The sequence below is a fragment of the Crassostrea angulata genome, chromosome 4, assembly GCF_025612915.1.
Source record: "Crassostrea angulata isolate pt1a10 chromosome 4, ASM2561291v2, whole genome shotgun sequence".
Classification (NCBI taxonomy): Eukaryota; Metazoa; Mollusca; class Bivalvia; order Ostreida; family Ostreidae; genus Magallana; species Magallana angulata.
The window spans coordinates 41,286,149-41,314,066 of record NC_069114.1 but is presented as its reverse complement, the minus strand read 5'-3'; the positions used below and the strand labels follow the sequence as shown (position 1 = coordinate 41,314,066).

At 32.6% G+C, this 27,918-nt stretch overlaps 1 protein-coding gene and 1 pseudogene across 1 annotated transcript; both read left to right on the top strand.

Annotated features, from left to right (window-relative positions):
• The first annotated feature begins 25 nt into the window (after positions 1-25).
• LOC128182269 (protein SSUH2 homolog) lies at positions 26-10,026 on the top strand (annotated as a pseudogene).
• Positions 10,027-15,667: 5,641 nt separating this feature from the next.
• LOC128179960 (protein SSUH2 homolog) lies at positions 15,668-27,218 on the top strand. Its single transcript, XM_052847668.1, has 12 exons — positions 15,668-15,700; positions 16,026-16,121; positions 16,561-16,627; positions 16,801-16,930; positions 17,150-17,210; positions 18,164-18,288; positions 18,507-18,569; positions 25,271-25,371; positions 25,878-25,970; positions 26,060-26,162; positions 26,264-26,362; positions 26,801-27,218. Exons 2-12 carry the CDS (start codon positions 16,112-16,114, stop codon positions 26,945-26,947), a joined length of 999 nt encoding a protein of 332 aa, XP_052703628.1. The 5' UTR covers positions 15,668-15,700; positions 16,026-16,111; the 3' UTR covers positions 26,948-27,218.
• Positions 27,219-27,918: the final 700 nt, after the last annotated feature.

The window sequence follows — 27,918 nt, the reverse complement described above, 5'->3', positions numbered from 1 at the left end:
TCAGGCTCTTTGAAGTTCTTGAGCCATGTTAGAGAACCATGGTCAGTCCTAATGGTGAATCTTCTTCCAAGTAAACTAGACTTTGACCCGTGCGTGCACTGGTTGATATTGCATATTGGACATTTACGAAATACATTTGTAGGTACTTCGACACACCGTATTATTGACATTTACATAACAAAGCTATAAGCCTACAATAATGCTTTATTTCACTACACTTTCCTTAATTTGAATAATCAAACTTTCTCGGGGAAAGCCCTAACCACAGTTAGAATGCCTCCCTTATACCTGTATGTAGCAGAAAATTGCAAAATCGCTCCGGAACGATTTTGGAGGAAATTAATGAAGTTGCCTTATAAAAACCTTTTATGAGACTGTAAATCCATTTCATCTAAAATGTTAATCTATATAATGGAAGAATTCAACACATTTCCACCAATGTAAACGTATTTTCTTTGCTAAATAGACAATACACGGAACGCATTCGATCGTAAAACTGGGTCAGTAGGACATTATTAATTTTTACGATAAAACTTATTCTATCTTCACTCTCCTAGGAAATATAATGTGAATTTTTTTGCATGTAATCAAATATTTTTTTGTCATCACGATAACAATAGTAAGTACATGCATGTACTTAGTTCAAATGTATATTTGTTATACTATCTCTCATAAGAAATCGTTAATACATTATATATGAACAGAATATATAGCAAATTTCCCATGAAATTACCTGTATTTGTATTATCATCTCTGAGTTTATTCATGCAAATATGATATTGCGGAAACATAAACTAAAGACCCTAAAGACCCTGTTAGCATGAATGCATTGCGCAAGTGCAAGATTGTATAATCCAAAAAATCCAGATGATTTCCGGGATTTTTTAAGGAATTTTCGATGATTATAAATTAGCGAAGCTTAACTGAGAAAAAATAAAAACAATTTGGTAATCTTCAAGAACCAATGATGTTTAAAATATATAAAACAAAAGACAGTATTCTTCCGATTTATCGGTATTAAAGACCAAACAGTCGAGTCTATTATTTTGCACAAAATTTGGGGAAAAAAATAATAACTAGATACAATCTCGTTTCGAGTAACGAAAAGGTCTTCCGTGTTTTGCTTTTTGTTGCTTACAGCACATTAAAGATTTAAGGTTTTAGTCCTCTAAAAATCCCTAATTGCGTCATCAATGGGTATGGCAATGAGTTTTACAACCTGATATTGTTACGATCAACAACTTTGTTTCTATAATGCTTTACAAAATCTTGATCTTTTTTTAGGTATGTATAAGAGACTTTACGAGTCTCTTGGCCCATAAAGTAAGGAGCCAGTCCCTTTTTCTTGAGTTCATTCAAAAGGACCCACGATTACTAACATTTTTGTTCTTACAACCATCTAAAATTGTTGTTCATTTTTTAGATACAAATGATTGAATGTTTTAGGGGCTTGCCCTGTAGATCATTCATTGGGACAGACATTGGTGCTTTGATTAAGGGAATAGATTAGAATCATAAATACAGACATTTTCTCTTCTGCAATGCTTAACAAAATATGTCTCATTTTCTAGATTTATTGCGTCAAAGTTTAAGTACTTTGGCCCCTAGAAGTCCCTAGTTATCAGGGATGGGGTCGATAACTTGCAAAAGTAATCGATTAAATTACAATAACTTTGGGTTTTAAAAGTAATTATATCCATTTTAAAAGTACTCATTACATTAGATTACTTTTCCTCGTTGAAATCATGATTACTTGTGAATACTTTAGATTACATTATTTGTTTTTCAGTTTTTTCATAGTTTAAATCTTTCATTTAAAAAAGCGCATTTTTTTGACAGGACTCTTTATTCTGGTATCAATGTAATTTGTTGCATTATTTACTATTTGAAGTAGTTTTTGCATTCCCTGATATCTATGCAGAACAGTACCTTCAATTGGCTTTCACGATACCCGATGATGGTTGATCATCAGAAAAATCAAAATGTTGTACAGCAGACATCTTTCTCTAAATAAAGTCAAACTAAAAGTGACCTTTTAAATAATTTTCTCAATTAAATAAGCGCAGCATTTGAAATGTTTTCAAATGCGCCCAAAAGCAAGGACTGTTGAATAGCAAACTCATTGTATCGTGACTGGACATGAATTTAAACATGCGCAAGGACAATAAAGGAATACTGGCCAACTTTAAGACTGAACCTTATTCACTAAATATAAGATCCAATGAATAATGATTTCAACCTATTGAATTTTGCCATTGTAATCATAAAAGTAATAAAAAAATAATCATGTTTACAGGACTTTTTCACAGAGTAATCGATTAAATTACGATTACTTGTAATCAGAAAAATGGATGATTACTGATTACTCATGATAACTCAGCAACCTGTAATCAATTACAGCTGATTACGATTACTGATTATGATTACTCCATCCCTGCTAATTACGTATCAAATGGGCGTGCAATTGATCTTTTCTGATGGATATTGTAACGATCAACAACTTTGCTTCTATAATGCTTTACAAAATCATTATCGTTTTTTAAATTATTTGTAATAGATTTTAATAGTGCCTTGGCCATAATATTTTTATGGGGCCAGCCCCTTTTTCTTAATTTCCTTGAAAAGGTCTTAAGAATACTAACATTTTTTGTTCTTACACCCATCTAAAATTGTTGATCATTTTTAGATACAAATGATTGAATATTCTAGGGGCCAGCCCTCTAGATCCTTAATGGGCACAGAAATTCGCGTTTTGATAGGTGGAATCGATTTGAATTATAAATTCATACATTTTCTTTTCTATAATGTCTAACAAAATATTTCTGCTTCTCTAGATATATTGTGTCAAAGATTAAGTACTTTGGCCCCTAGAAGTGCCTTATTACGTAATAAAGGGGCGTGGCAATGATTTTTTCTCTTAGATATTGGTACGATCAACAACTTCGCTTTTATAATGCATTACAAAATCTTTATCTTTTTTAAGTTATTTGTAATAGAGTTTACGAGTGCCTTGGCCCCTAATTTAAGGGGCAAGCCCCCTTTTTCTTGATTTCTTTGAAAAGGTCTTAAAAATACTAACATTTTTTGTTCTTACACCCATCTAAAATTGTTGATCATTTTTTAGATACAAATGAATGAATATTTTAGGGGCCAGCCCTCTAGATCCTTAATGGGGACAGAAATTCCTGTTTTGATGCGGGGAATCGATTTAAATCATTAATTCAAACATTTTCTCTTCCATGATGTCTATCAAAATATGTCTACTTCTCCAGTTATATTGCGTCAAAATTTAAGTACTTTGGCCCCTAAAACTCCCTAATTACGTAATAAATGGGGGTGGCAATGATTTTACCTGATAGATATTGTTACGATCAACAACTCTGCTTCTATAACGCATTACAAAATCTTTATCGTTTTCAAGTTATTCGTTATAGACTTTACGAGTCTCTTGGTCCCTAATTAAAGGGGCCAGCCCCTTTTTCTTGATTTTGTTGGAAAGAACTTTTGATTATGTACTATTTTTGTTATATATATTTTAACAAAAAATCAACTGATAAAAAGATACAGACCAAAACGTATGAAAATTTTGAATGAAAATTGGTACCCAATTTTCGTGCCTAAGCGAGCTCCAAGAAATGGCGCAACAGGCGTTTAACAACTACATGCTGTACAACTTCAAATAATAGTCTACATATCCTGACAATTTCATAGTCATATCTCTGATGTTTTCCGAGTTTATAGCTGCACAAAATGGGTCGTCAAAAATTACAAAATGGCCGATAATTCGGTACCGGAAGTGATTACGAAACAAAAATGGATCAAGTTTAGAACACCCTCAAACATCTGTGAATAAATGGTCAAAATCGTTCGAATAGATTACAAGACGGGATGTCTCGTGCACAAAAATAATAAGAAACAGTACGAAAACAATAAGGTCTTCCGTTGGAAACGGAAGACCTTAACTAGATACGACCTCGTTACGAGTAACGAGTAGGTCGTCTGTCCGATTTTTTTTATTAATTTAAATGATACCATGAAATATCGATATAATATCAAAATTAACACCCCCCCCCCCCCGGAAGATAATATATAAAAACCTCTTAATTACGTCAAACATGGGCCTGACGATGACTTCTTCAAATTGTAGCGATTGTAGCGATCAACAACTTTGATTCTATAATGCATAACAAATTATTTATCGTTTTGAAGTTATACGTGATAGCCTTTTCGATTTTCTAGGTCCCTAAATAAAAGAGGCCAGCCCGCTTTTCTTGATTTTGTTCAACAGAACTTTTCATTCTCTTCTACTTTTGTTCTATATGTCTTAACAAAATATCAACCGATAAAAAGATACTGATCAAAACGTATGAAAATTTTGATTCAAAATATGTACCGCATTTTCGTGCCTAAGGCAGCTCCAAGGAATAGCGCCACTGGTGCAAAACAACTGTATAGTATACACCTATCTAGAATTGTTGTTAATGTTTTAGATACAAATGATTGAATATTTTAGGGGCAGCCCTCTACATCCTAATTGGGGACAGAAATTGGTGTTTTGATCAGTGGAATCGATTAGAATTATCAATATAGACATTTGCTCGCCTACATTGCCTAACAAAATATGTCTCCTTCTATAGATATATTGCGTCAAAGTTTAAGTACTTTGGCCCTTAAAAATCCCTAATTACGTAATAAACGGGCGTGGCAATGTTTTTTTCTTATAGAGATTGTTACGATCAACAATTTTGCTTCTATAAAGCATTACAAAATCTTTATCGTTTTTAAGTTATATGTAATAGAGTTTACGAGAGTCTTGGCCCCCCCAAAAAGGGACCAGCCCCTTTTTCTTGAGTTCATTTGAAAGGTCTCACCAATACTAATATTTTTGTTCTTACACTTATCTAGAATTGTTGATCAATTTTGAGATACAAATGATTGAATAGTATAGGGGCCAGCCCTCTAGGTCCTTATTAGGGACAGACAATGGTCTTTTGATTAGTAGAATCGATTAGAATCATCAATGCAGATATTTTCTCTTCTACAATGCTTAACAAATTATGTCTCTTTCTCTAGATATATTGCATCAAAGTTTAAGTACTTCGGCCCCTAAAAATCCCTAATTACGTCATAAATGGGCGTGGCGATGATTTTTTCTGATAGATATTGTTAGGATCAACAATTTTCCTTCTATAACGCATTACAAACTTTTTACCATTTTTCTGTTATTCTTTATAGAGTTAAAGAGTGTTTCGGCCCCTAAAATAAGGGGCCAGTCCCTTTTTCTATATTTTGTTGGAAAGAACTTTTGATTATATACCACTTTTGTTTTATATATCTTAACAAAATACGGTATCCACTGATAAAAAGATACAGATCAAAACGTGTGAAAAATTGTGAATGAAAATTCGTACCCAATTTTCGTGCCTAGGCGAGCTCCAAGAAATAGCGCCACTGGCGTAAACAATATAATAGTGCACAATTTCAAACTATAGACTACCTATCCTGAAAATTTCATAGTCATATCTTTGATAGTTTCTGAGATCAGCTCTGCACAAAATAGGTCGTAAAAAGGTACAAAATGGCCGATGGATCGATACCGGAAGTGCTGACAGGAAAAAAATCTCAAAAATGTATGAAGTTTACATCAAGTCTCACCTTCAGCGAAAAATGGTCGAAATCGGTCGAATAGTTTTCGAGAAATCTCGTGCAAAAAATTTGTGGGAAAAAATAATAATAACTAGATACGACCTCGTTACGAGTAACGAGTAGGTTTTTCCGTCCGATTTGTTTTTTTTATTTTAAATGGTACCGTGTGATATGGATACAATTTCAAAATTAACACCCTCCCCCACCCGAAATTGGAAGACAATGAATAAAAATCCCTAATGACGTCAAACATGTGCCTGATGATGACTTTTTTTAAACCGAAAAAGTAGTGTTCAACAACTTTGATTCTTTAATGCATGATAAAATATTTATCATTTTCAAGTTATTCGTTGTTAAGTAGACTACCTATCCTGAAAATTTCGTATTCTTATCTCTAATAGTTTCTGAGATCAGCTCTGCACAAAATAGGTCGTAAAAAAATTGAAAATCCGCCGTAACTCGGTACCGGAAGTGCCGATTTCAAAATTTCAAAAGATATCTAGAATTATGACCTCTGGCAATCATCTGTGAAAAAATGGTCAAAATAGGCCGAATAATTTCTGAGAAATCGCGTGCACAAATTTGTGGAAAAAATAAGAAGAAAAAACAGTACGAAAACAATAAGGTCTTCCGTTGGAAACGGAAGACCTTAATAAAGCAAACATAATATTTTTTTATCAATATAATTAGGCCAGTTTGTTGACGGATCCCAGAATGGACCTGCTCCTGGTCCCTGGGAAATTCCTGCAACGTTTAAGGAGATTTTCAAGAACGAAATCCAGCATCATGAAGTACCACACACCGCCTTTGTTATGGTCTGTTTTCAGCAGGCATTTATATTAGATGTTAATGAAATTCACGTTAAAATATGTAAAGTATTCCATATATATGTAACAATTTATTACATTTGTATTTCAGCCTTGCTTTAAATGTAAAGCAAAAGGGAAAATGAAATGTGGTCGATGTAATGGCAGTGGAAGGGTATCTATATATTCATTCAAATTGGCAATTTACCAGGAAATATATTTCACATTAAAGAGTTATTTATCATTTATTGTGACAGGGATTGCAATTTGGGATTCACTAATATCGAAATCTAAAAACTATAAGTCATCATTATAAAATCGTAAATTGTTTCCATGTGTTTGTTACATTTGTTGACCATGTGTAATAAGATTTATCTTAGATTAAATTATTTTGAGAGTGTATGATTAAATGTAATATGTGATTTAATCTGTCTACAGGTAAGTTGTAGCAGTTATAATGGGATTGGTTTAAGGACCGTGACTCGCAATGGTAAGAGCTGCAGAGAGAGTTGTCCCTGCTGTCCTGGGGGAAAAGTCTCGTAAGAATGACAGCAATTATAAAAAAAATCATTATACTGTGTGCAGGATAATATTCGCCTTTTCTTATTTTTGCCCCTTTGGTCCTTGCTTTCAATGGGTATCTTTAAGACTAGGCGTATCCAATGTCTCAAATTATCTATCTTGACACAACTGTGTCTGCGCGACATCCAGATGGGGAAAACTGTTTCCAACTGTAAAAGGACGAAAAGGGTGAAAATAATCCTGTATACAATAATCAGTCGCAGATGAAAAGAATAAGTTTGATATAATAAAATACCATAAAAATGTTAAAATGATAATAAAATACTATATTTAAAATAATATGTAAAATGCGTTTGTTTAGATATATTTGAAAAAAAGATTTCGGAACCTGTTAATTTAATGACTCTGTTAAAAATGTTGATACCAGAGCTGAGAATTTATGAAATTCAATTGATTAAAGCTATACACGCTATAATTTACGTCAATTTTGAATAACAGTGAAAACGCATGTGTTTGTCTACTTATAAAAGTTGTCCTTAATCTGTAAATTACAATGGTGAATTCCATCTCGTTACAAAGATATAGATTTTTAATTGTTTATTTTCCTGCCAGGAAAATATACCTTTTCATGAATATTGATGAAGGAAGAGCGAACCCGACCTCATTGTGCATGTCCGCGGAGAACTAGGTAGTCGTTATTGTTCGCCTAATTAAATATCCAACTTGATTTTTAATATGCTTAACAGTTGTTAATTTGAAATACATACATGTATAATGAGTAAAATACGTTTGTCATTCACGATACCCTTACTTCTGCATTAACACTTATAGGATTTATAAATAGCACACAGGGGAAAAACACAGGTCTACGTCATTTTTTTAAAGGAAGTGTTCATATCTACTCACAGGCTTGTATTTTTTTCTTTTGTTTGTACTTGTATATCGGACAAATTTATGCTTTACTGAAAATATCCTTTCCTTTGTGAAACTATCACAATTATGAAGATGTTGACCCTTCACCAGTTGTGGTATGATAGACTAAATTTAGCTGTCGATATCACGTGATAGATTGATATTCACGAGGAGGCATTACTTTCCTGGCAGGAAAATAAATATTTTTTATTGTTTAATATTTGATATATTTGTTACGTGATCGAATTGAGCATTATAATTAACAGCATAAAGGTAACTTTTATTAGTAATCAAACACATACATTTTCCCCTTTATTCAAAATTGACGCAAATTATAGCGTGTATAGCTTTAATAAGTACGACAAGAGCAGTTAACATCTTTAAGATGAAAAAAAAAGAACTGAAGACGAGAGAATCTTTAAAACGCATGTTAATTAAAATAATAATTAAATTGCAAAAGAGTAATTATTTAATTAGCATACAATCGATTTGAAATTAATCTTAATGCCTGAAACATGTGAGTATTGTTTTCACTTTGTATTTGCATAAGTATATAAAAAACTATTTTAAACACATTGCAGAATTTGCAACTATGTTCATTTTGTTTAAGATGTTCAAATTGTCGTGGAAGTGGCAAAGTACGCTGTCCAGCTTGTAAGGGTGAATGCAGACTAAAGTGGTTTATCAAACTTATCATTAGCTGGTAAGTTAACTATCAATTAAACAATAGGGTCGAAGGCATTAAGTATTATGGTCAGTATTAATAGATACACCTACCAGTATGTTCTGTTTCTAGGGTGAATAATATAGTTTTCCCGCGTTTCGTAGAATAGCGGGAAAATGTTGCATGATAATAACGTGTTCGAATAGATTTGCGTAGGAATACAGAGCGGGGCCATAGGAAGGCCAGTATGAAAGGTCAGAGTTAATAGTAAAGGTCATTCTAGCCAGTTTCACTCAGCGCACGAAGCTTACATTCTTGTACTATCATTGAAGGCCAGCTGCCCGCAAAGCTCGTCTGGCTCACACCTAAGTTGTGTTGTTCTTAATGTGTTGGAAATATTCTTATAAGTGTATATTATACTGTACCAGAGCATGTTATAGAAAGGGGTATTATACCAGTATATATGATCTCAGAGTCCACCGGAACACTTGGATTTAATGAAGTGTTGCCCCTGGTAGGTTTGTTCAAACTTCTTTGAATGAAAAAATATTATTAACTTCATGGATTGATTACTAAATACATTGACTGATTTAACTTGTAAGGTACATCCGGTAGCTAAATTTCCGGTAGCGGAAGTAAACGAAGTGCCCACAATTTTGTGGACCGTCACCAGTTCCCAACGAAGAGGATTCACATGCAGGTATTTAAGATCCCATAATTACTACCAAACCCGATATTAAATTATTTTATTGTGATTTAAAGTTTTAAGCATTCGTATATTATTTGTTTCTTGCAACACCTTTTCTTTCAAACAATCCTCTTTAATGTTTTTATTTGATTGGGAATAGTATATGACGTCATGTTTCCGAGGACTCTTACTGGTAATCTTTAGTAATACTGATACTCTTTAGTAATACTTATTTATATACTTCTCTCTTTGAATGCTTTTGATAATTACAAGCTTAAGGATTTTAAGTGTTTCTTTGTTACTTTCGACACCACATGATCCGTATGGTGCCAATGACACAGTGTTTCTGCAGGCGCCGAGGGAAGGAATTTACCTTTTTTGTTTACGGACTGGAGAACAAGGTGTACGGACCCGAATATCCCGACCAATGCTGCTGGGGATGCACTATTCAATAAATTTATATAATGACCTCAAGCAGCTGGGAGTTTTTCAAATTAATTTGGAGTGATACATGTTTCCAATGACTCTTACTAATACTCTTTACTAATACTGATACTTTTAGTAATACTTATGTATATACATCTCTCTTTGAACGCTTTTGTTAATTACCAGAATTTTAAGTGTTTCTTTGTTACTTTCGACACCACATGATTCGTATGGTGCCAGTGACACAGTGTGTCTGCAGGCGCCGAGGGAAGGAATTTACCTTCTTTGTTTACGGACTGGAGAACAAGGAGTACGCATCCAATTATCCCGACCAGTACTGCTGGGGATGCAGTATTCAATAAACATATGTAATGACTTGGAATTTATGATAAGATTGACTTGTGTTGCATTTTGTAAAACTACTTTGAAGATGTTGTGTCTGTTGTCGTTTATTATTGCTTTATGATATATAATTACCTCTAACGGGAAAAATCTTAGAGATAGTTGTATTTGAATTACTAATATTATTCTTGGAAAAGTTTTTGAATTTTCATCTTATTTACATGTAAGATAGATTAATTAAAAACTGTAATATTGTATTTTCTGATATTTAAACAAACATCGCGGTAAATTGAAGAAAATTTATTTGTTTACGGTGTCTTATATGCAATCAAGTAACCATTCAACTGTTTTTAATCTTTAGTTAGGTTAAATTTTGAAATTACCCTCGAAATTAAAGGGACTTGGACACGATTTGACTTAAAATTTTCAAATTTTATTTTTCTATTTTCGCTGTTTATACTGATAAATATAGAAGTTTATAATGCTCTGTCAAAATTTGAAAGTCAAATATCAAGTTATAAGCAAGATACAGAGTTCATAATTCTTTGTTTTGTAAACAAAGCTCGAATATTGTCATTTTTTACATATGCGTTGTATTGGTGTAAGTTTCAATCAAATGTATCTTTCTTTGTTGATAATAGTATAAATGAATATATTGAATTAGTTTAAATTGTTTTTTACATGTCATTTTGTCTAAGAATGGTAATTCTCTACTTTACATTTTTTGTAAACAACTATAAGACTCGAGCTTTGTTTACATAACAATCAATTCTTACCTCTGTACCTCGCTCGAACTTGACTTTAACATTCAATATTTTGGCCAATCATTTAAAATGCAACAGTAAAACATTTTATACATAAAAAATGAAAATTAAATTTTTGATCTCAAATCGTGTCCAAGTCCCTTTAAAGCTTTCAGAAGTTATAAAAATTAAAATTAATCATTTCATGACAGGCAAGGCAATAAGAAATCTCGTTACATGTAGTTTGTAACATACGAAAATATTGATGTTATTCACACTAAAGCTAAGTTGTACAAGAGCCGTCTTTTGTTTTTAAAAACCAAATTTGTTCAGTTTCAAAGCGTTAATTTCAATTTTGATGAAAATCATTTTTTGTTAAATAATGGCTTGCTTGAGCACAATTTGATTATTTAGATCATTTCAAGCAATCTTGTCTTTTATATGGATTTCCAATAAGATGTTTATTCTACAAATTTTCCAAATACTCATGTTAAGTGTTCTAGATAATACATATGAGCCTAAATCGTGTCAAAGACCTCACATTTTTTTTTTAGAAATCGTCAATTATTAGTAGATTACATTGTACAATGATAATACCCGTACCGTGAAATTAGCGGTTTTGTGTTATACTTCGTACCCTATAAAAGTAGTATTGAATACTTTTTTGCATAATTCCTCGAAGGATATCTCTCAGGATTCCCCGTGTGTAAAAAAAGCAGCTCTGTTTATAAGGAAACTGAAGAACTAACCAACAGAGCAATACGTATAGCATTCATATCACGCTTTTCTAATGATACCTCAAAAAAAAAGTACAGCTGAAAACACATGTGTGAATAACTTCAGATTTACCTATTGTATAGTTAGGAAATAATAAATAACGTTTATTGTAATAGTTGAAATACATGAAAATCCCTTTCACATACTTAATTAACGTAATTATGAGTTTCCGGAAATTCAAGGGTCGTACAAACCGGAATAATTTTATATCGTTTATTTGTACCACGTGGACTTTGATTGACAGTAATTGACACGTGCTGAAAACTACATGATCTTCTTCCCACTACGGTCATCATGGAAAACGAGGTTAAAGCGATTCCCTAGATGAAACACATCCTTTCTTTCTCGATAATTTATAAATGGTTTACCAATTCGGGTTCATTTTAAATGAATAGACATATACATGTCAAATAACCCCTCAAGGGGCCTCATTTATAAAAATAGATTTAGGTTGTAGCAACTCCTATGATAAACACGAAAAAGACATGCTTACAAAATAATAATTGTGGTTATTTTAAAATCTTTGAACAGTTTTTACCTTTTGAGAAGTAGAAAAGACATATTTTTATCAACAAACCTGTCCAGGGGCCCGTTTCTCAAAAGGGCCTACGTCCAGGCGTAAGCTTAGTCCGGACTAAATCAGGGACTAAACCTCAAAACCAGACTAAGTTGCGTTTCACAAAAAGGCGGAAACTTAGTCGGGACTAAATTTGGGTTTAAATCTACGCCTGCTAATGGGTAGGCGTAAGTCCTTAGTCTGTGCACAAAAATGGCGAGTGTTTTGTTTCTAAGGCAAAATAAACATAGAATATCAATTTTATTTTTTGGTTATTTTCGTGTTATTAAGGAAAACGTTCACATTTATTGAATATTTGTACATATATATACGTATACTAAGTAGCTTAAAAAATACATATATTGTTCGATATATTTCTAAATACAATTTGATAAATATTGGGCTGACCTTATTAAACGTAATATTCATTACTTCTCGTTAATGAAATTTACCTAAAGTATGAAGAATAATGAAAGATGGGTATACCCGATAACTGATATAAACACACTAATTAAAAAGTTGTTATAATTCTAAATTAAACATGTATTCCCCAACAAGATAGATGTATATAAGTACGAATAGATTATTGGTTTTTAAATCAATACTCAGTAAGCATAGACTAGAATTTAATGTTTCTAATCACTAATCAAATTTGAATCTATGAAACAAAACTGATTTCAAAATATTGAGAATACTCCTTTGAATAGGATAAACTAAAAACGTTTACAGTTGTAGTTTCTCCTTGTGTATGGTTCTTTGTGTTTGTTCTTTACGCATATTACTTACGTCTTAACAACAGGTATGCATTCTCATTTTCATTATTTTACTCATAGTATATTTACAAAACCGTATGAAAGCTGCATGTATTTTGAATGTTTATGAACTCGCATTTACATATAATCAGTTTTTGTTTTGTTAAGATATTACTTAAAAATATGTTTTAGAAGCGTACAAGCGTGCAGATTGTGCATCAATTTTAGATCTATTGACAAGCGTTTGTCAAGGTTCTTGAAGATTCTAAAATTTCACATGCACATCTCCTTGAATTTTTGGAAAACAAATTCATGAATCTTATTAATTCTAGGATGAAGTGATCAATTGCGTTCATATTTAACACCGATTGTAATTCTTTTAAAATAGGTATGGTTTACATATACTATCAATGATTTTCATGCATATGCATATGTGTTGTTTATTTGTACTCATTTAACTGAATTGATCTTTAATTACTTGAATTCATGACAGTTTTGTTTCATCATATTTAAGATGTATGTATATCAAGGGATGTTTTTTTTTATTTCGAAGTTGTCGACTTGCAATACAAAAGCGTTGTTTTAGCAGATTTACAACAGTGTGCATTATTTACCAATTTGACTAGCTTGCATTTGTCATACTTAATAGATAACCAATTATTGTATACACCCCACCCCAATAACCTAAAGCAGAAAGGGAAAAAAGTAAAACTCAAATGCACTTGTTCAAACCGCAAAGATGCAAAATGTCTTATCGGGGGGGAGGGGGGGGGATTGGATGCATTTTCCATTAAACTTTTAAAAACCTTTTATTTATAAAACTTTCTTTTATATTTTTATTTTGATCAAGATACTGTATACAGGGTTATTTTCGTCCCGTGTAATTTCCGTCCTTCTACACTTGCAAATAGTTTCGCTATGTCGCGAATTCGCCCAGTCACAGTTGTTATTACTTAAGTTATCTAATATTATAGAGATTGAAAATCAACAAGTCTTAAATTCGCCCGCTGAAAACGAGGGTGAAATGATTGAAAATTAAACGGGGGCGAATTATTCCCTGTATATAGTATATATAACTTTAACACCCCCCCCCCCCCGAAAAAACCCAAAACAAAACAATCAATCTCAATCGATTCCAAAAACAGAAAAGGGAGTTGGGGAGATCCCGGCCTCAAATGTTGATAATTCCTGTCTTGTTAATTGTTGACAATATCTTTCAAAACTATAACATTTGAATTGCAGAAAATCAAGACTCGTTTCTATTTCATTGTCTACATTCTTTCAATATCGGAACAGAGGATGGAACTTTTCTTCCTTCTGTAGACGTGGACAAGGTTCATGTCATGTTATTTATACAGTAGATATTTTCGATTTCAGTTGGTTGCTGTTAAACTCATGGTCTTTTTATTTTCTATAAATACTATAGTGAATTGATAAAAAAGAATCAAGCTTTATCCCAGCATTTGAAAGTGTTTAAATATCTATACGAACCATACTTATCATTAAATCTGCAGACGTATGCGGGCATATGTTCTGTCCCAGTATTCTATAAATATTTGAAGTTTACACGAACATTGAAGTTAATTGCTACGTATTGTTTCGTTCAATTAATATGTACGATTGTGCCTCAATATCATCTACAATGCATTTAATTGTCATATATTTGGTTTTTCTGAAACCTCTTATATAATATGCCGCTTTCATATCAACTGTTTTTCTCTAAAATTTCATTATGTTAAGAAGTGTATAAGCATTTGTTCTACTTTCATTAATATAAAATGTTATGAACAACTTGAACTTTGCACATTCAGTGGTAAAGTATAACATGCGTACTTTCAAGTACATGCACTATGAGTTGGAAAATTGATCCACCATATATAATCATAGCCTCAAAGCAAAACAAAATACGATATGCGCATGCTTGTTACTCAGCGGAGATGTCTAAGTTATTCGAACATCTAAACCCTAACTTACGCCTCTTTCAGAAACGCAACTTAGACCCGACTAAATATTGGCGTAACTTTGTTAGTCGGACTAACTTAGGCCCAAATGTACGCCTTTTTGAGAAACGGGCCCCAGGAGATTCTTCGCGAGCCCTGCTTGTGTTTTGTTTACAGTAAATACGCACGCGTAATAGTACTGGTATAGAAGGCTGAACCCCGAACACGTTGCGATGTATTTATGTGATAGGTTATGCGTAATTATTAATTTTAATGATATAATTAGATTTATTGCACGGAGAACTTTGTAATTTTCTGAAAGTTTATACATTCATGAGTAGTACAAAAATACCAAACCCGATCGGAAAATTTTTTCAAGTCGGGTTTTTTATAAGATGCGCCGTACTGTCTCTTTAAACAAGTTGAAATAAATGATTATCAATAACGCGGTTATTGCATTATTACAATATAGCTTTCAAGGCAAAGGTCGATGAACAATAAATCATTTATTTTATCTCTCCAACACAGTGTGGATTTTAAACAACCTCCTACAAAGAGAAACCGCGGTTCGATGACTTCCAATGTTTGCTCATGCTAGTTTTTTGTGTTATTTTTTATTCATGGTTTTGAAATGATTTCAAAACGTGTGTCGGTCAGAAATATTTTGGGACTTATCGGCACTGGACGACGTTCGGCATGGCGAAAGTTGGGTATGTTCAATAACGTCATCTTTTTACAAGGCATAATGTGTTTATACATGTTAACACATGAAAAAATTAATTGTTTTTTTTGCAAAAAAAATGTCTTTAACATGCTTCCTTTAAACCACTAGGCCATAGTTTTCGAAATTGTAGATGACGGAATTCTTACCTTATCGTATTTTTTTTTTAGAATTGACGAGCAGACGATAGATGAGAGCAAGCAAGGTAATGAAGGATAAAATACGTCGATAGGCAAATCTCATGTAGATAAATTGTGTCCATCAGACAAGACAGTTGCAATGACACATTATTCATCAAGCATGAGGCTCAAATGTTCACTAAGTGTTTAAGAAGACACAAATTTTAAATATATATCCCAGTGTTCCATATATCCAGCGAGAGAAAAAACTGAGATGAGAGAGAGAGCGATAATTGACTGGGACGTCCACATCACATTAACACATCCATATCATTCGATGTATTGGAATTGGAGATACCAAGGGTGCGTTTTTAATGGTTGAATTTAATTTCTGTAATATTCTTTTTAAAGATTTCAGCGAGAGTCTGTACATTGAGGACAATGAGCACAAACCGGATGTCAGTTTCGACACAGTTGCTGGCTATGATAATGCTCGCATGGACCAATGTGAGTACACCTTTAGAAGGAACCTCATGTTCGATTCATACTGAATATATGAGTGAACATTATATCATTTAATGTTCTGTGTAGTTCCGCTGTACAACTTATGTGCGCCTCTTACAATAGATTATATTAATAGTGACCATTTTTATTAGTGAATTTAGTGTATTTAACTGTTTTAGGAATCCAAATTAATTTTAACCCGAATTTTTAAAAAAATTATAAAAACATCTTTTTATTATATTGAATATATATTATATACATTTTTATATACTGAACTGAAGTGAAAACGATTAAAAAGGCTACTAGATATCAAAATACATATATAGATATTTTACTTTTGATAAAAGCATTTAGCATCAGTATTAGTCATCCCATTTTATCTTGAACTTTTTTTAACTCCTCTCAGCATGTGATATTAAGATGTTTCTATATATATATTTAGCTCTTCTTCCCCCTCCTCCCACGGCATTTGCCCCTCCTCAGAACTATGTACAACCAACATTTACAAGGTAATAGTTGCTATTAAATGAAATATCGACGTTAAGTCAACAAATTCGAAAAAAAACGGCATTGTGGTTATTCGAAAAGGGGAATCACATTTTGTAAATTTAACAACATCATGAAAGAACATATGATGGGTATGATAGAACAGAAATGTAATGTCGTTTGTATATATTTAAAGTGCGCCTGTTATAACAGAAGATACCGCCAGACAAGCCCTGGTAGAGTTTGTCTCTGAACAAACTTGTTGGGGAACAGGAACAGCCAAAAGCCTCACTTTTGAGAAATTACAATCATCCACGTCCTATCACGTAAGTTTATTTTCTGCAAAGATAAAACATCAAACGACATTAAGAATTTGAATAACCAAAAAACACCTGGAGAAGTATTTAAGATTTAACTGCCTGTAAATGGAAGTCGGTTTCCTTAGTTAATAACACAAAGAAAATCACAAAAGTGAATGATGAGAAGATAATGCATAGGATTAGTGAATGCTTTTCATTAAACGTCAATTTTTTTTTATTTTTCAGTACTTTTTAGAAACTTTTACAGAAGAAAGAACTTCTAAATGGGACCACGAACCATTTCGAGGTACTTTTTGATTAATAAAAAATAATCGGTAAGGTATAATGTACATATATTATTTTTAGAATATAGTATTCATAAATGTCTAGCTCAAAAGTAATGTAAAGAAATTATTAAATCTATTTACATGTAATTCAATAGGAATCTGACATATGTAGCCTCTTATCTATTATGAAACAAGGCGCATTATATCACGAACGCCTCGTCTGGTCAATCTGATAATATAGATTCATGGCTTCATATACTATTCTATGTTTTAATGTACATGTTGTAAGAATAACACATCAAAAAGAGGTTTTCTTTCAATGCCAATTGATTATAAATCACTAGAGTTATAACTCTCCTTCGCTGTCCAAAAAGCTAGAATTCAATTAAGCTGATTTAAGTCAATGTATTTCAAACCAAAAGATTACTTACAGGTTAGGTGATATGAGTTTAGAAATTAAATTCAATATTTCAATAAAAATAAGCAGGTCTTAGTACGCAAATGAACCTAGATGTAATTGATTAACTCACATCTCTGCGTGTGGAAGTAAACAGACATTTCTTGAAACGGAATATGTACATGTACGTCAAAAAATTTATTAATCGGAGAAGTAGAAAACCCTTAGAAAGTATATTTGTTTCAACAAATGTTTTCCGACGGCGTTGTGCAGTATCTTTTTTGGATCATAAATCACCGAGAAATTTTGACAATATGAATTAAAGAAATTGGTAGTTTTCATTAACTTCATATACTTTTCTGATTTAAATTTAATTGCTTATTAATAGTAATCAAAAGTCATCTGTCAAAAAACGAATTCAAAAAGCCAGTTTGAAAGAAGGGTCTTGTACTTTTTTTAGCGTATATATAACCTTCTTCACAATACTAGCAACGAAAATAAGTGATAACTAAAACGTTTTATACAGCAATTTAATACCTCGACATTTTGAAATGACGTTTTCATCAATTATTTCAGGTCAGTTTGTTGACGGATCACAGAATGGACCTGCCCCTGGTCCCTGGGAAATTCCTGCAACGTTTAAGGAGTTTTTCAAAAACGAAACTCAGCATCATGAAGTACCCCACACTGCCTTTGTTAGGGTTAGTTTGCAAAAAGCATTTGTTTGAAAGTTTAAATGAGAATTTAATTTAGGAAGCCTGGTGGTCAACAGATTGTCAAGTAGATCTGCCTCCATTTTTTTTAATGATTTGTTAGCAATAAACTAAAATTCCAAATTGTTTTAAAAAATTTTCTAGCCCTAGTAGGAAGTTTAAACTAATAATAATATATGATTTACAGGAACTGCATTACATTTCAGCCTTGTTTTACATGTGAAGCAAAGGGAAAAGTAAAATGCGATCAATGTTATGGTAGCGGAAGGGTAAATATATATTTGTTCTAAATGAATTTAACAAATCAACAAGAAATACAAATCATGTTCAATCAGAATAAAAAAATCAATTATTGGGGAGGAGTTGAGTTTTTGGTATTAATTATAATCGATGTCGAAATGTAAGATGAACTAGAGCAGAGCTCGTGGCAAAGCCACGAGTAGGTCTTCCGTTGTTGCTGTGAGTTGAAAATATATGTGATATGGTGTCAAACGATTATAATTACTTAACTTTCAGTTCTGCTTTTGTTATAAAAACGTGTTGTGATTGAAAGCCTGCATATAAAACGTGTTTTGAAAAAGAAAATGTTTTAGGAAAACCATTTGTCGCACACAGTTTATGTAATCGTAACAAACATTATCTAAAAAATGAGATATTTAATGGCGAGTTACTTTTTCAGAGAATAGCATGCATTGTTATAAACAGTATGTACTCATGTGTCATGTCAGGAGTTGTGGTTTTTTTTTAAACCGAGCCCGTTTACAAAACACGTAACCTTTACTCTAAGATAACTTCTTTATTTAAATATTTCTAAATTTATGAAGACAATGTGCAATTTAGAATTGTTGCGTGCTGACAAAATTTACAGACCCTGAAACGTACTACTACACCAAAAAAGCGTGCGACTTACGTGCGAGAAACGTTTCGTGTTAACCGTTTAGCGTTTCGTGTGAATCGTGAAGCGTTTCGTGTAAACCGTTTAGCGTTTCGGACAAAGCGTGCAGAGTTTCGGTCAAAGCGTGTAAATCGTTTCGAGCAAAGCGTGCGAGAACCATGTGAAACGTTCATCAGATTTTATTCGGAACTCTCTGACAATTTGTTTCAAAATGGCGCCCGTGTTTTACATTACATGTACTTTAAACTGTTTGTGATTGGCAAAACTCTTTTGTAGGTATTTTCATGAAAAAAAATCTAGAAGAAATGATATACTTATCATTTTACAAATTTAATTTATTTTTAACAAACAAAAGAAAGGTATATGTATTAAAAGACGACTAGTTACAGAGTACATGTATATATAACGTTTTTATACGATGTTTCAGTACTGGTACATGTACAGTCGTTTTACCGGTAACGAATATTTGCCAATATCAAATAATTTTTAGAAAAATTATTGGTTGAAGACGAAGTTGAGGTTTTAAAAAATCCTAGCTAGGTAATTATAAAACAGAAATAAATATTCTATCAGTGCGTGAAGTTGTTTGCCATTTGTACGATTATTTACCGAATTGTTTACAAATTAAAAATGTGACCCACATATGAGCTGCCGGAAGTTCAAAGCAGAAAAAACGAAAGTGTGAAAACAATTAAGCCTTACTATGAAAATAAGTTTGTTATTGATCCCTATTTAGTACATAATTAGTAAATATAATTCATTTAAAAAGATAATGCATCATATCAAATTATAATGGAGCTTTGAATGAAATTACGACTTCAAATAGAACCACGTGTAGTTTTCCTATATAGTTTCGGTTCTTTGCGACAGAAGTATCATTTGGCTGCATATATTGATAGATATACGGGAAAAACAAAGGAAAATGGCAACTACTTATCATCAATTACTATTACAAGTTGCTGTCCTTTAAAAAAGGACTACAATACGTGGACCATTTGCATGTGTTTCCAACGAAAACGTGAAAGCCTTAAGATTATCAGAGATTCCACCGACTCTAGCCCTCTGCTTTTAACCACTAAATTTGTACGTTGTATTACGTATACATGTATGTATAGCCCTGATTTTCATCTCAGAATAATTATGATCTATCTATGAATGAAATTTGCATGTATAGTATCAGGCATTCGGTGAATTCTACTATTTGTGCACACATTACGATTCACACTACTTTGTTAACTATGCAGTGACAGCTTTGTGTAAATTAAAAATTTCATATTTTGATGCATTTTTCTTGAGATTTAAACTTTTATACAGTGACATAATTATTCAATCATACTTAAATGCTTAAAAAATTTAATCGGGAAGTTCTCTAGCCTCGCCTACTATAAAAGTAAAGTTTAGCTACATGTGTATTCGAAAAAACAACAAAACATTGCAAATTATGCTATATGATGCATGTTGTAGTTTCGGCATAACATTAACTTATTTCATGATACTGATAGTTCATATCACATGCCAATCATTTTTTTAAAAGGAATACTTTGTTTCTGTACTTTTTACTGACAACTTTACAATTACAGCGCCTTTGAACTTATGTGTGCATAGGGTACGGAATCCCGATCCCGATTCAGAAAAACGTGTGCTAACCTGGTTCCCTGAGCTACCCATTACGCACAGGAACCAGGCTAGCTCATGCGCAGGCTGAATTTTCCCCATAGCATCCGGTTTGACCTCGCTTATATATTTTCTGCGTGGACCTCAGGGTCCACGCAATAAAGTGTTTTTATGAAAATTCAATATTATAAAGTAACGCAAATGAAAACTGTTCAAGTCCGGTTTCAATTTGACGGGAAAACGGTATGATGAAAATAACGATCATGTTATTTGTTTAAATGACATATTCCCACAATTGTTTTCCTTCTTCATTTATAAGTCCATTAACATGTACCTCTAGTATATTTTGGAAATTAATTCGCCTCAAAATATTCGGCCAGAAGTGATAAAGGGCGCTTAATTCGATACTGGGAAACGAATTCGAAACTAGGAAAATGGAGGGTGTGTTGAAATTACTGTCTCCGTAATTCATCCTTTATATTTTCGGAAGTTTTATACTACAATTTAGAAGGACAAAGAAACGCGATTTAAACAAAAAATAAAAACATTTGTAATTCCGATAATAATAGTTGCATGCACGACGAAACCGCATGCTGATTCGTTACCGGTAAAATGACTGTACAATATTAAAATTCGCTATTTTAAAAAATATTAAATACGGTTAGCAAAACATGATTTCTGTTGGAACAGGCCGTAATCAACTTTAACTTACACGAGCATGGTTTGATAAGCATGTATTTTTTTTTTATTTATTGACATCGATAACTCTTACTGAGACCATTCGGCTTTGCGCAAGCGGCACACATAACCTCGGACATCGGGTGAGACCTGCACCTGGCTGAACCTGTCAATCAAACTCTGTGTATTTGTTTTCATTGGATGGTCAAGCGTCTCTTTTTTTGTCAATAGCCAATGGAAAATTTATGACTTCAAGGTATTCGGAATCAGCATTTGATGAAGCACACAATTTAAATGATAGTAAATTTATTAATTATTTGAACAAAATTAAATGTAAACATAGAATTAACATACTGATCATTTCTATGAATTGCGGGAAGTAAGTTCTTTGGAATCCCGATTATAGATATTTTTACAAGTAATCATTTTAATTATTTAAACAACTGTTGACGGAAAACAAGAGGTCTTTAAAGTAATTAACGCACAGGGATTTGCCTACAATGTACACAGTCATGCAATTAATTATTATGGGAATCTTTACGTATGGTACTTAATTCAAATAGATCATGATAATCTATACACTGTACGCCGTTATACATGTAAGGAGCGCCGGTAATATATACGAAGATTGAGTCAAAAATTTAAATCATTTTTATTTCTTGTTCTTTTCAATACAATGTTAAATTACTTTGAAAAAAAATCCGAAATAGTAATTACAACTTTCATTTTTGTTTAATCATTTGAATTTTTTCTGAGGTACATGAGTATGTAAAGGACATATTTATTTACGCGAATGATACGACATAGAAAAAAAATTATCGGATGTTTGTATAACATTGTTTCCTAACGAATGTGACTAATTTAATTTTAAATGTTTTTCAACATTATGAATGTTAATAATATCAGATTTTTTTACTGTTTGTATTTTTACATCATTACCTCTAAAACCAATAAAAATACTAATGTTAGAAGAAAAATCAAATCCCGCCGAATACTGAAAAACCGCTTTCAGTTTGTAATCATACGGATTTTATTTTTGGTATTGACTATTGAGTTACGGTAACATTTTTTGTGGATGATTTTTTTTATTTATTATTTTATGTAGTAAAAGCACCATTCCAACTGTTACTCAATTACATAAGAATCGATGACCCGGGGCTATATATGTTCTGAGCTGTAGCGACACAAGATTCTCGGTCGCACGTGGCGATTCAATTTTAAACACAGACTGACCGAATGAACAAACGGGTGGGAAAGTGAAACAAAATGTTACACATAAGAAGAAGCCACTAAAATGATTTTCGACAGATCTTGATATCGTTTCGCCAATCAAAAAAAAAAAAAATACCAGCGCGAGCACCTGTCAGCGGGCCGGGAGGAGGGGGGGGGGGCAGCAATGAGTTCGCTTCCACAATGAAACGTATACATGTAGAAAAACTACAGAAGTGATTAATATGTGACCGATAGAATCTAATCCAAAGTTGTTTAAAACTCATGTGAATATTCTTTTAAATATTCATCGAATGCCTCAACTCTGGACATTCTTTTATCGTGCTAGCACATACCGCAAACATTTAACATGGAACTTTGATAATAATTTGATTTGATTTTTAAACCACCTTGTACGCTCTCGTATACATCAATGCTTAATCAACTGTACAAGTAAACTAGATTTATCTTTCCATCTTAAACCAATATAATAGTTGAAAACATGATAATCCGTGCAAAATATGAAACATGAACGCGTGATAAGGTACATGTAGAAGATCACGAACCGACCGCGGATCACTTGTCCACTCGCGCCGGATCTCCTCAGCCATGTGCGATGGATGATCATCATTTAAATGTTTAATATTTGGGGGGGGGGGGGGGTTGTTGTTGATTTAAAACATTATTTGAACAGTTTATAAAATATTTTACATGCATAAACAAACCAACCATTAATTTATGTCTGACGATGTTTCCGATTTGGAGTAATATCGTTCATTAATATTCATTTACACTCAAATTTAATTAAATACAAAATGGACAAACTTTTATAACATAAAATTAAAACAGTTCTTGTATTTACGGCTATATTTACTCAAACAACGTTCATATGCATGGAAGTGTGCGTCTCGGTGTGCGAATCTTGTGTATTAAATAACCGCTATGTAGTGCAGCCGTGGCTGAGATCCTCGGCCGTGGGCGAACGATAGATTACGTAAAGGTACAACGCACAGACCCGCACAGCTCATAACCCAGGAAGCTTTGAAAAGATTGCAGTATAATGACCTTACTCTATCAAATAGAAGTTATTTATTTTAAACTTAAAACCCACAATTGATCTATGTCTATTATTGCTTTAGATTGAGAATGCCATTGCTTTTATTAAATATTATTAAAACTGAACGATTTCTTAATTGACACCCAATCGTTTAATCCATAAATATGTGTAATCAAAACGAAAACAATTCTTGAGTTTGCGGATAAATAAACACATATATGAGAGACGCAACTTTCGTGTATTAAATAACCGCTGACCGCTAGGTAGTCCAGCCGCGACCATGGTGACCGATTTTCTCGGCGCTGGCGAGGGAGAGCTTACGTAATGGTACACACACACAGCTCTGATTCAAGGTAGATTTTAAATGCATGGAGTTTATAACTAAAATGTAATGCATATATAGATGTTTTTAATTCCATATTTTGTGGTTTACTAGAAAAGAAAAAGTTAACAATGATTTGTTTTCCAAATCCCGTTTTTAAGGATTGTGCATTATAAAAACTTAACAACAATGACTTAAACTCCAAAAAAAAAATGCACGTATTCTAAAAAAAAAAAAAAATTCTTATGAATTAATGCCGTTTGTATAAACCAGCATACTTTCTGCAGTAACTTTATGCCAGTTGTACGCGCGCAGACTTTCGTTAACTTGTCAAATGAAAACAGGCACATGTTAACATGTAAAGCTTGTTACACTCAAACTACACAAATCACTTACAAAATAACATTGTAACGACCTTTATGAGATCCCAACAAACAACTTTTCTAGCGACAGCCATATCAAAATCTTAACCGTTTTTGAGTTATTAAGCAAAAACTTTTAGGGGCCATTGGTCCTTAATTTAAGGGGCCAGCCCTTTTTTATTGGTGTCAAATGAGAGCCCTTGATATTCTGCACAACTTTTATTCTACATGTTTTAACAAATTATTTTTTGTTTAAAAGATACAAAGGAAAATATGACTAAATTTTCGCACTCTTCCGAATCCTGTTTTTTAACCCCCTACCTTATCCTAAATAAGGAACGTAATCAAAAAACAAAAACCGATGTATACAACTTCAATGTCTTTGTTATTCAAATTTGTTAGATTCCCATTCCCTGCTATCATAGTCTCGGAGCCTTTGTCTGGAAACCAAAGGCCCCAAAAATTTTTAAAAGGGGAATTACTCGTTAACGGAAAGGGAATTCTAACTTTTATGAACTGATGAAGATAGTGTTTTGTAAAGTCCATTTGCCCTGAAAATTTGAGCAAAAACCGTTCAGAAATGAGCACGATATGAAGCCTCAAAGTTCGCGTCTAGGAAGAAAAAAAAAAAAAAGAAAAATAAGAATAATCTTAACCCGCACAATAATAGAAAGGTCTTCCGTTGGAAACGGAAGACCTTAATAAAAATCGTCATCAGTGAAGCCTAAATTTAAGCGCATGTTTAACCCCAAAGAAATTGATATAGTAAGTTAAAAGACATCATTAAAAAAAATCTAATTGTATGTGATTTATACGATACGCTCTGTGTACAGGTGCAATGTAGCTCTTGCAGTGGCTGGGGTTCGACGACGGAAACCCACAATGGTGAAAGCTGCACGGTGAGCTGCTCCTGGTGTTCTGATGGAACCGTCACGTAAGAATCATAGCTTTGATTAAGAGGGTTGGATGGTCGTGACCGTTTTTTGGGCTATATTCACCTCCTTATGAAGAAGAGCTGTGTAAAAAGATTAAGAAAAAATGCGCAAATTTTAAAGCTAGAATATTTGAAGTTCTTGTTTATTTAATGTAATTTAATGGTAAAAAAAAATATCATATGTCAAAGTTTAAGGCAGGTCTGATGGTAATTTGTAATTTGATTCACAGAATCAAAATATCTCATGAAATGAATATAAAAAAAGATTTATACAAATATATCTCGTGAGAGGCGACCGTATTCGGAACTTTGACATATTCAGTAAAATTGATACATAAACTAAGAGGAGGAATAACGTCTTTAGAATAACGACAATGCTTTAAAAATGAAGTTTTTTGCGCAAATATTCGCTCAAAAATTAAGTTTAATTATTATGATTAGCAGATCATTTGGATATTAATATCTATAAAAACTATATTAAGGGTTTGTTTTGTTTTTTGTTTAAGATGTTCAAAGTGTTTCGGTAGTGGCAAAGTACGCTGTCCAGCCTGTCAGGGTGAATGCAATCTTAAATGGTTTATCAAACTCATCATTAATTGGTAAGTTATGCATCGATTGCTTGAAGATCAGTCACTGAGATTATGACTCTTTTTAAGACATTGAGTTAGGCGGCAGATTCTGTTTTCAGGGTGAATAATGTATCGGAGCATGTTATAGAGAGGGGGATGATACCAGCTTATATGATTTCGCAGACCACCGGAACTCTTGGTTTTAACGAAGTGCAGCCCCGGGTATTTTTGTTATAAAAAGATATTCGAAATATACAAAGAAATTAATTTAAAAGTACAGGATTTATTTATTTATTTAATTTTATTTATTATTAATTCATAAGGTACAGCCGGTAGCTAATTTTCCGGTAGCGGAAGTAAACGAAGTGTCCCACAATTTTGTGGGCAGTCATCAGTTCCCAATGAAGAGGATTCACATGCAGGTATTTAAGATTCCATAATTCATACTAAACACTTTATATTGATTCTTTTAATGGAGAAGAATGCCACATTTTACCCGAAACAGCAGATCCATCTATTTTCTTTGTAAAATTTGGAGGTTTTTTTGTTCAAGCAATTCATTTTTCATTTGATGTTCGGAACTAAATATGTCGTCAAATGTTCAATGACTTTGCCAAAGTTATTCCATATGCATATAGTAATGCATATTTCTTTCTTTGAACGTTTTTGCTAATTAGCATTATCGTTGTGTTGATCCACAATCTCATCATCGTGGTTTTTTGTTGATATGATTATCACCATCATCATCATCATTGTCGTCGTCTTCGTCATCATGCGGTTTCTCAGCAAATAGTGGATACTACCAAACAGCCGTTTTGGTTTATGTTATCACAACGATCTCGTTATTTTGTTAATTTCAGCACCACATGATTCGTATGGTGCCAGTGACACAGTGTGTCTGCAGGCGCAGAGGAAAGGAATTTACCTTCTTTGTTTACGGACTGGAGAACAAGGTGTATGGACCCGACTATCCCGACCAATGCTGCTGGGGATGCACTATTCAATAAATTTATATAAGGACCTCAAGCAGCTGGGAGTTTTTCAAAATTAAACAGACCTTTTGTTTTTAAAGGGTATTTTGTAAACCTTTGATTACCACAAGTTTGTATGTTAGCTCACCTGAACAAAAAGCTAAAGATAACTATTTTGTTTTACTTTTACTATCATTTGTGATTAGAGAATGAATATTTTCTTTTGAAACATAATATATGAGCATGGATTTTTTCATTTAGGTCCATTTTAGCAATGTTTTAGTTATGGCTTTTCATGAACGGTTAAAAAAATAGGAGATATTATATATATATATATATAACACTATATAACTTCATTATTGTGCCGAAGAATTAAGAAGTGTATTAATTTGCATTTGATTTTTAAAGTTTAGTCGATTGTTCTTGATCTATTAAAGGGAATATTTCAAACTTTGTTTGTTTTTTTTTTTTGCTTCTTAGTTTTTTTTGCCAGAAACTGATTTTAGTTGAACGATTAGAATTGCTCCAGTCTGTCCCAGAAAAGATATTAAAATCTTGTTCTCACAAAATCTTTAATAACCAAATTTATGATTTAGTAAATGCAAGCTCTTGTGGTCTTTTATAACTTTATTATGAATTTATCAACATATATCTTTTTTGCCTGTGTTGATTTTGTTTGTATTTGATTTATGAAAGTTGTTATTCTCAATATTTTATCATAAGAGGATGTATTTAAATGATTGACATTATTGTATTTGTTTTAAAATCTACGCGAATAACATTGTGCGCGCTCCTCTTTTATAGTCTATATTTTCACCACTATTAAAAAAAAGATTTGAAGGAGACAGAAAAAGGATGAAAAATTCCTTTTTATTAATACATATATTTCTTTACATTAAAGATTTAATTAAGTATAAAGCTCATGTATAAATATTAGCATTTGTATACTAGTATATGCTATCTTTAGTTTGTCATTAAAAATTTTTGATAGTGTCTTTAAAATATCA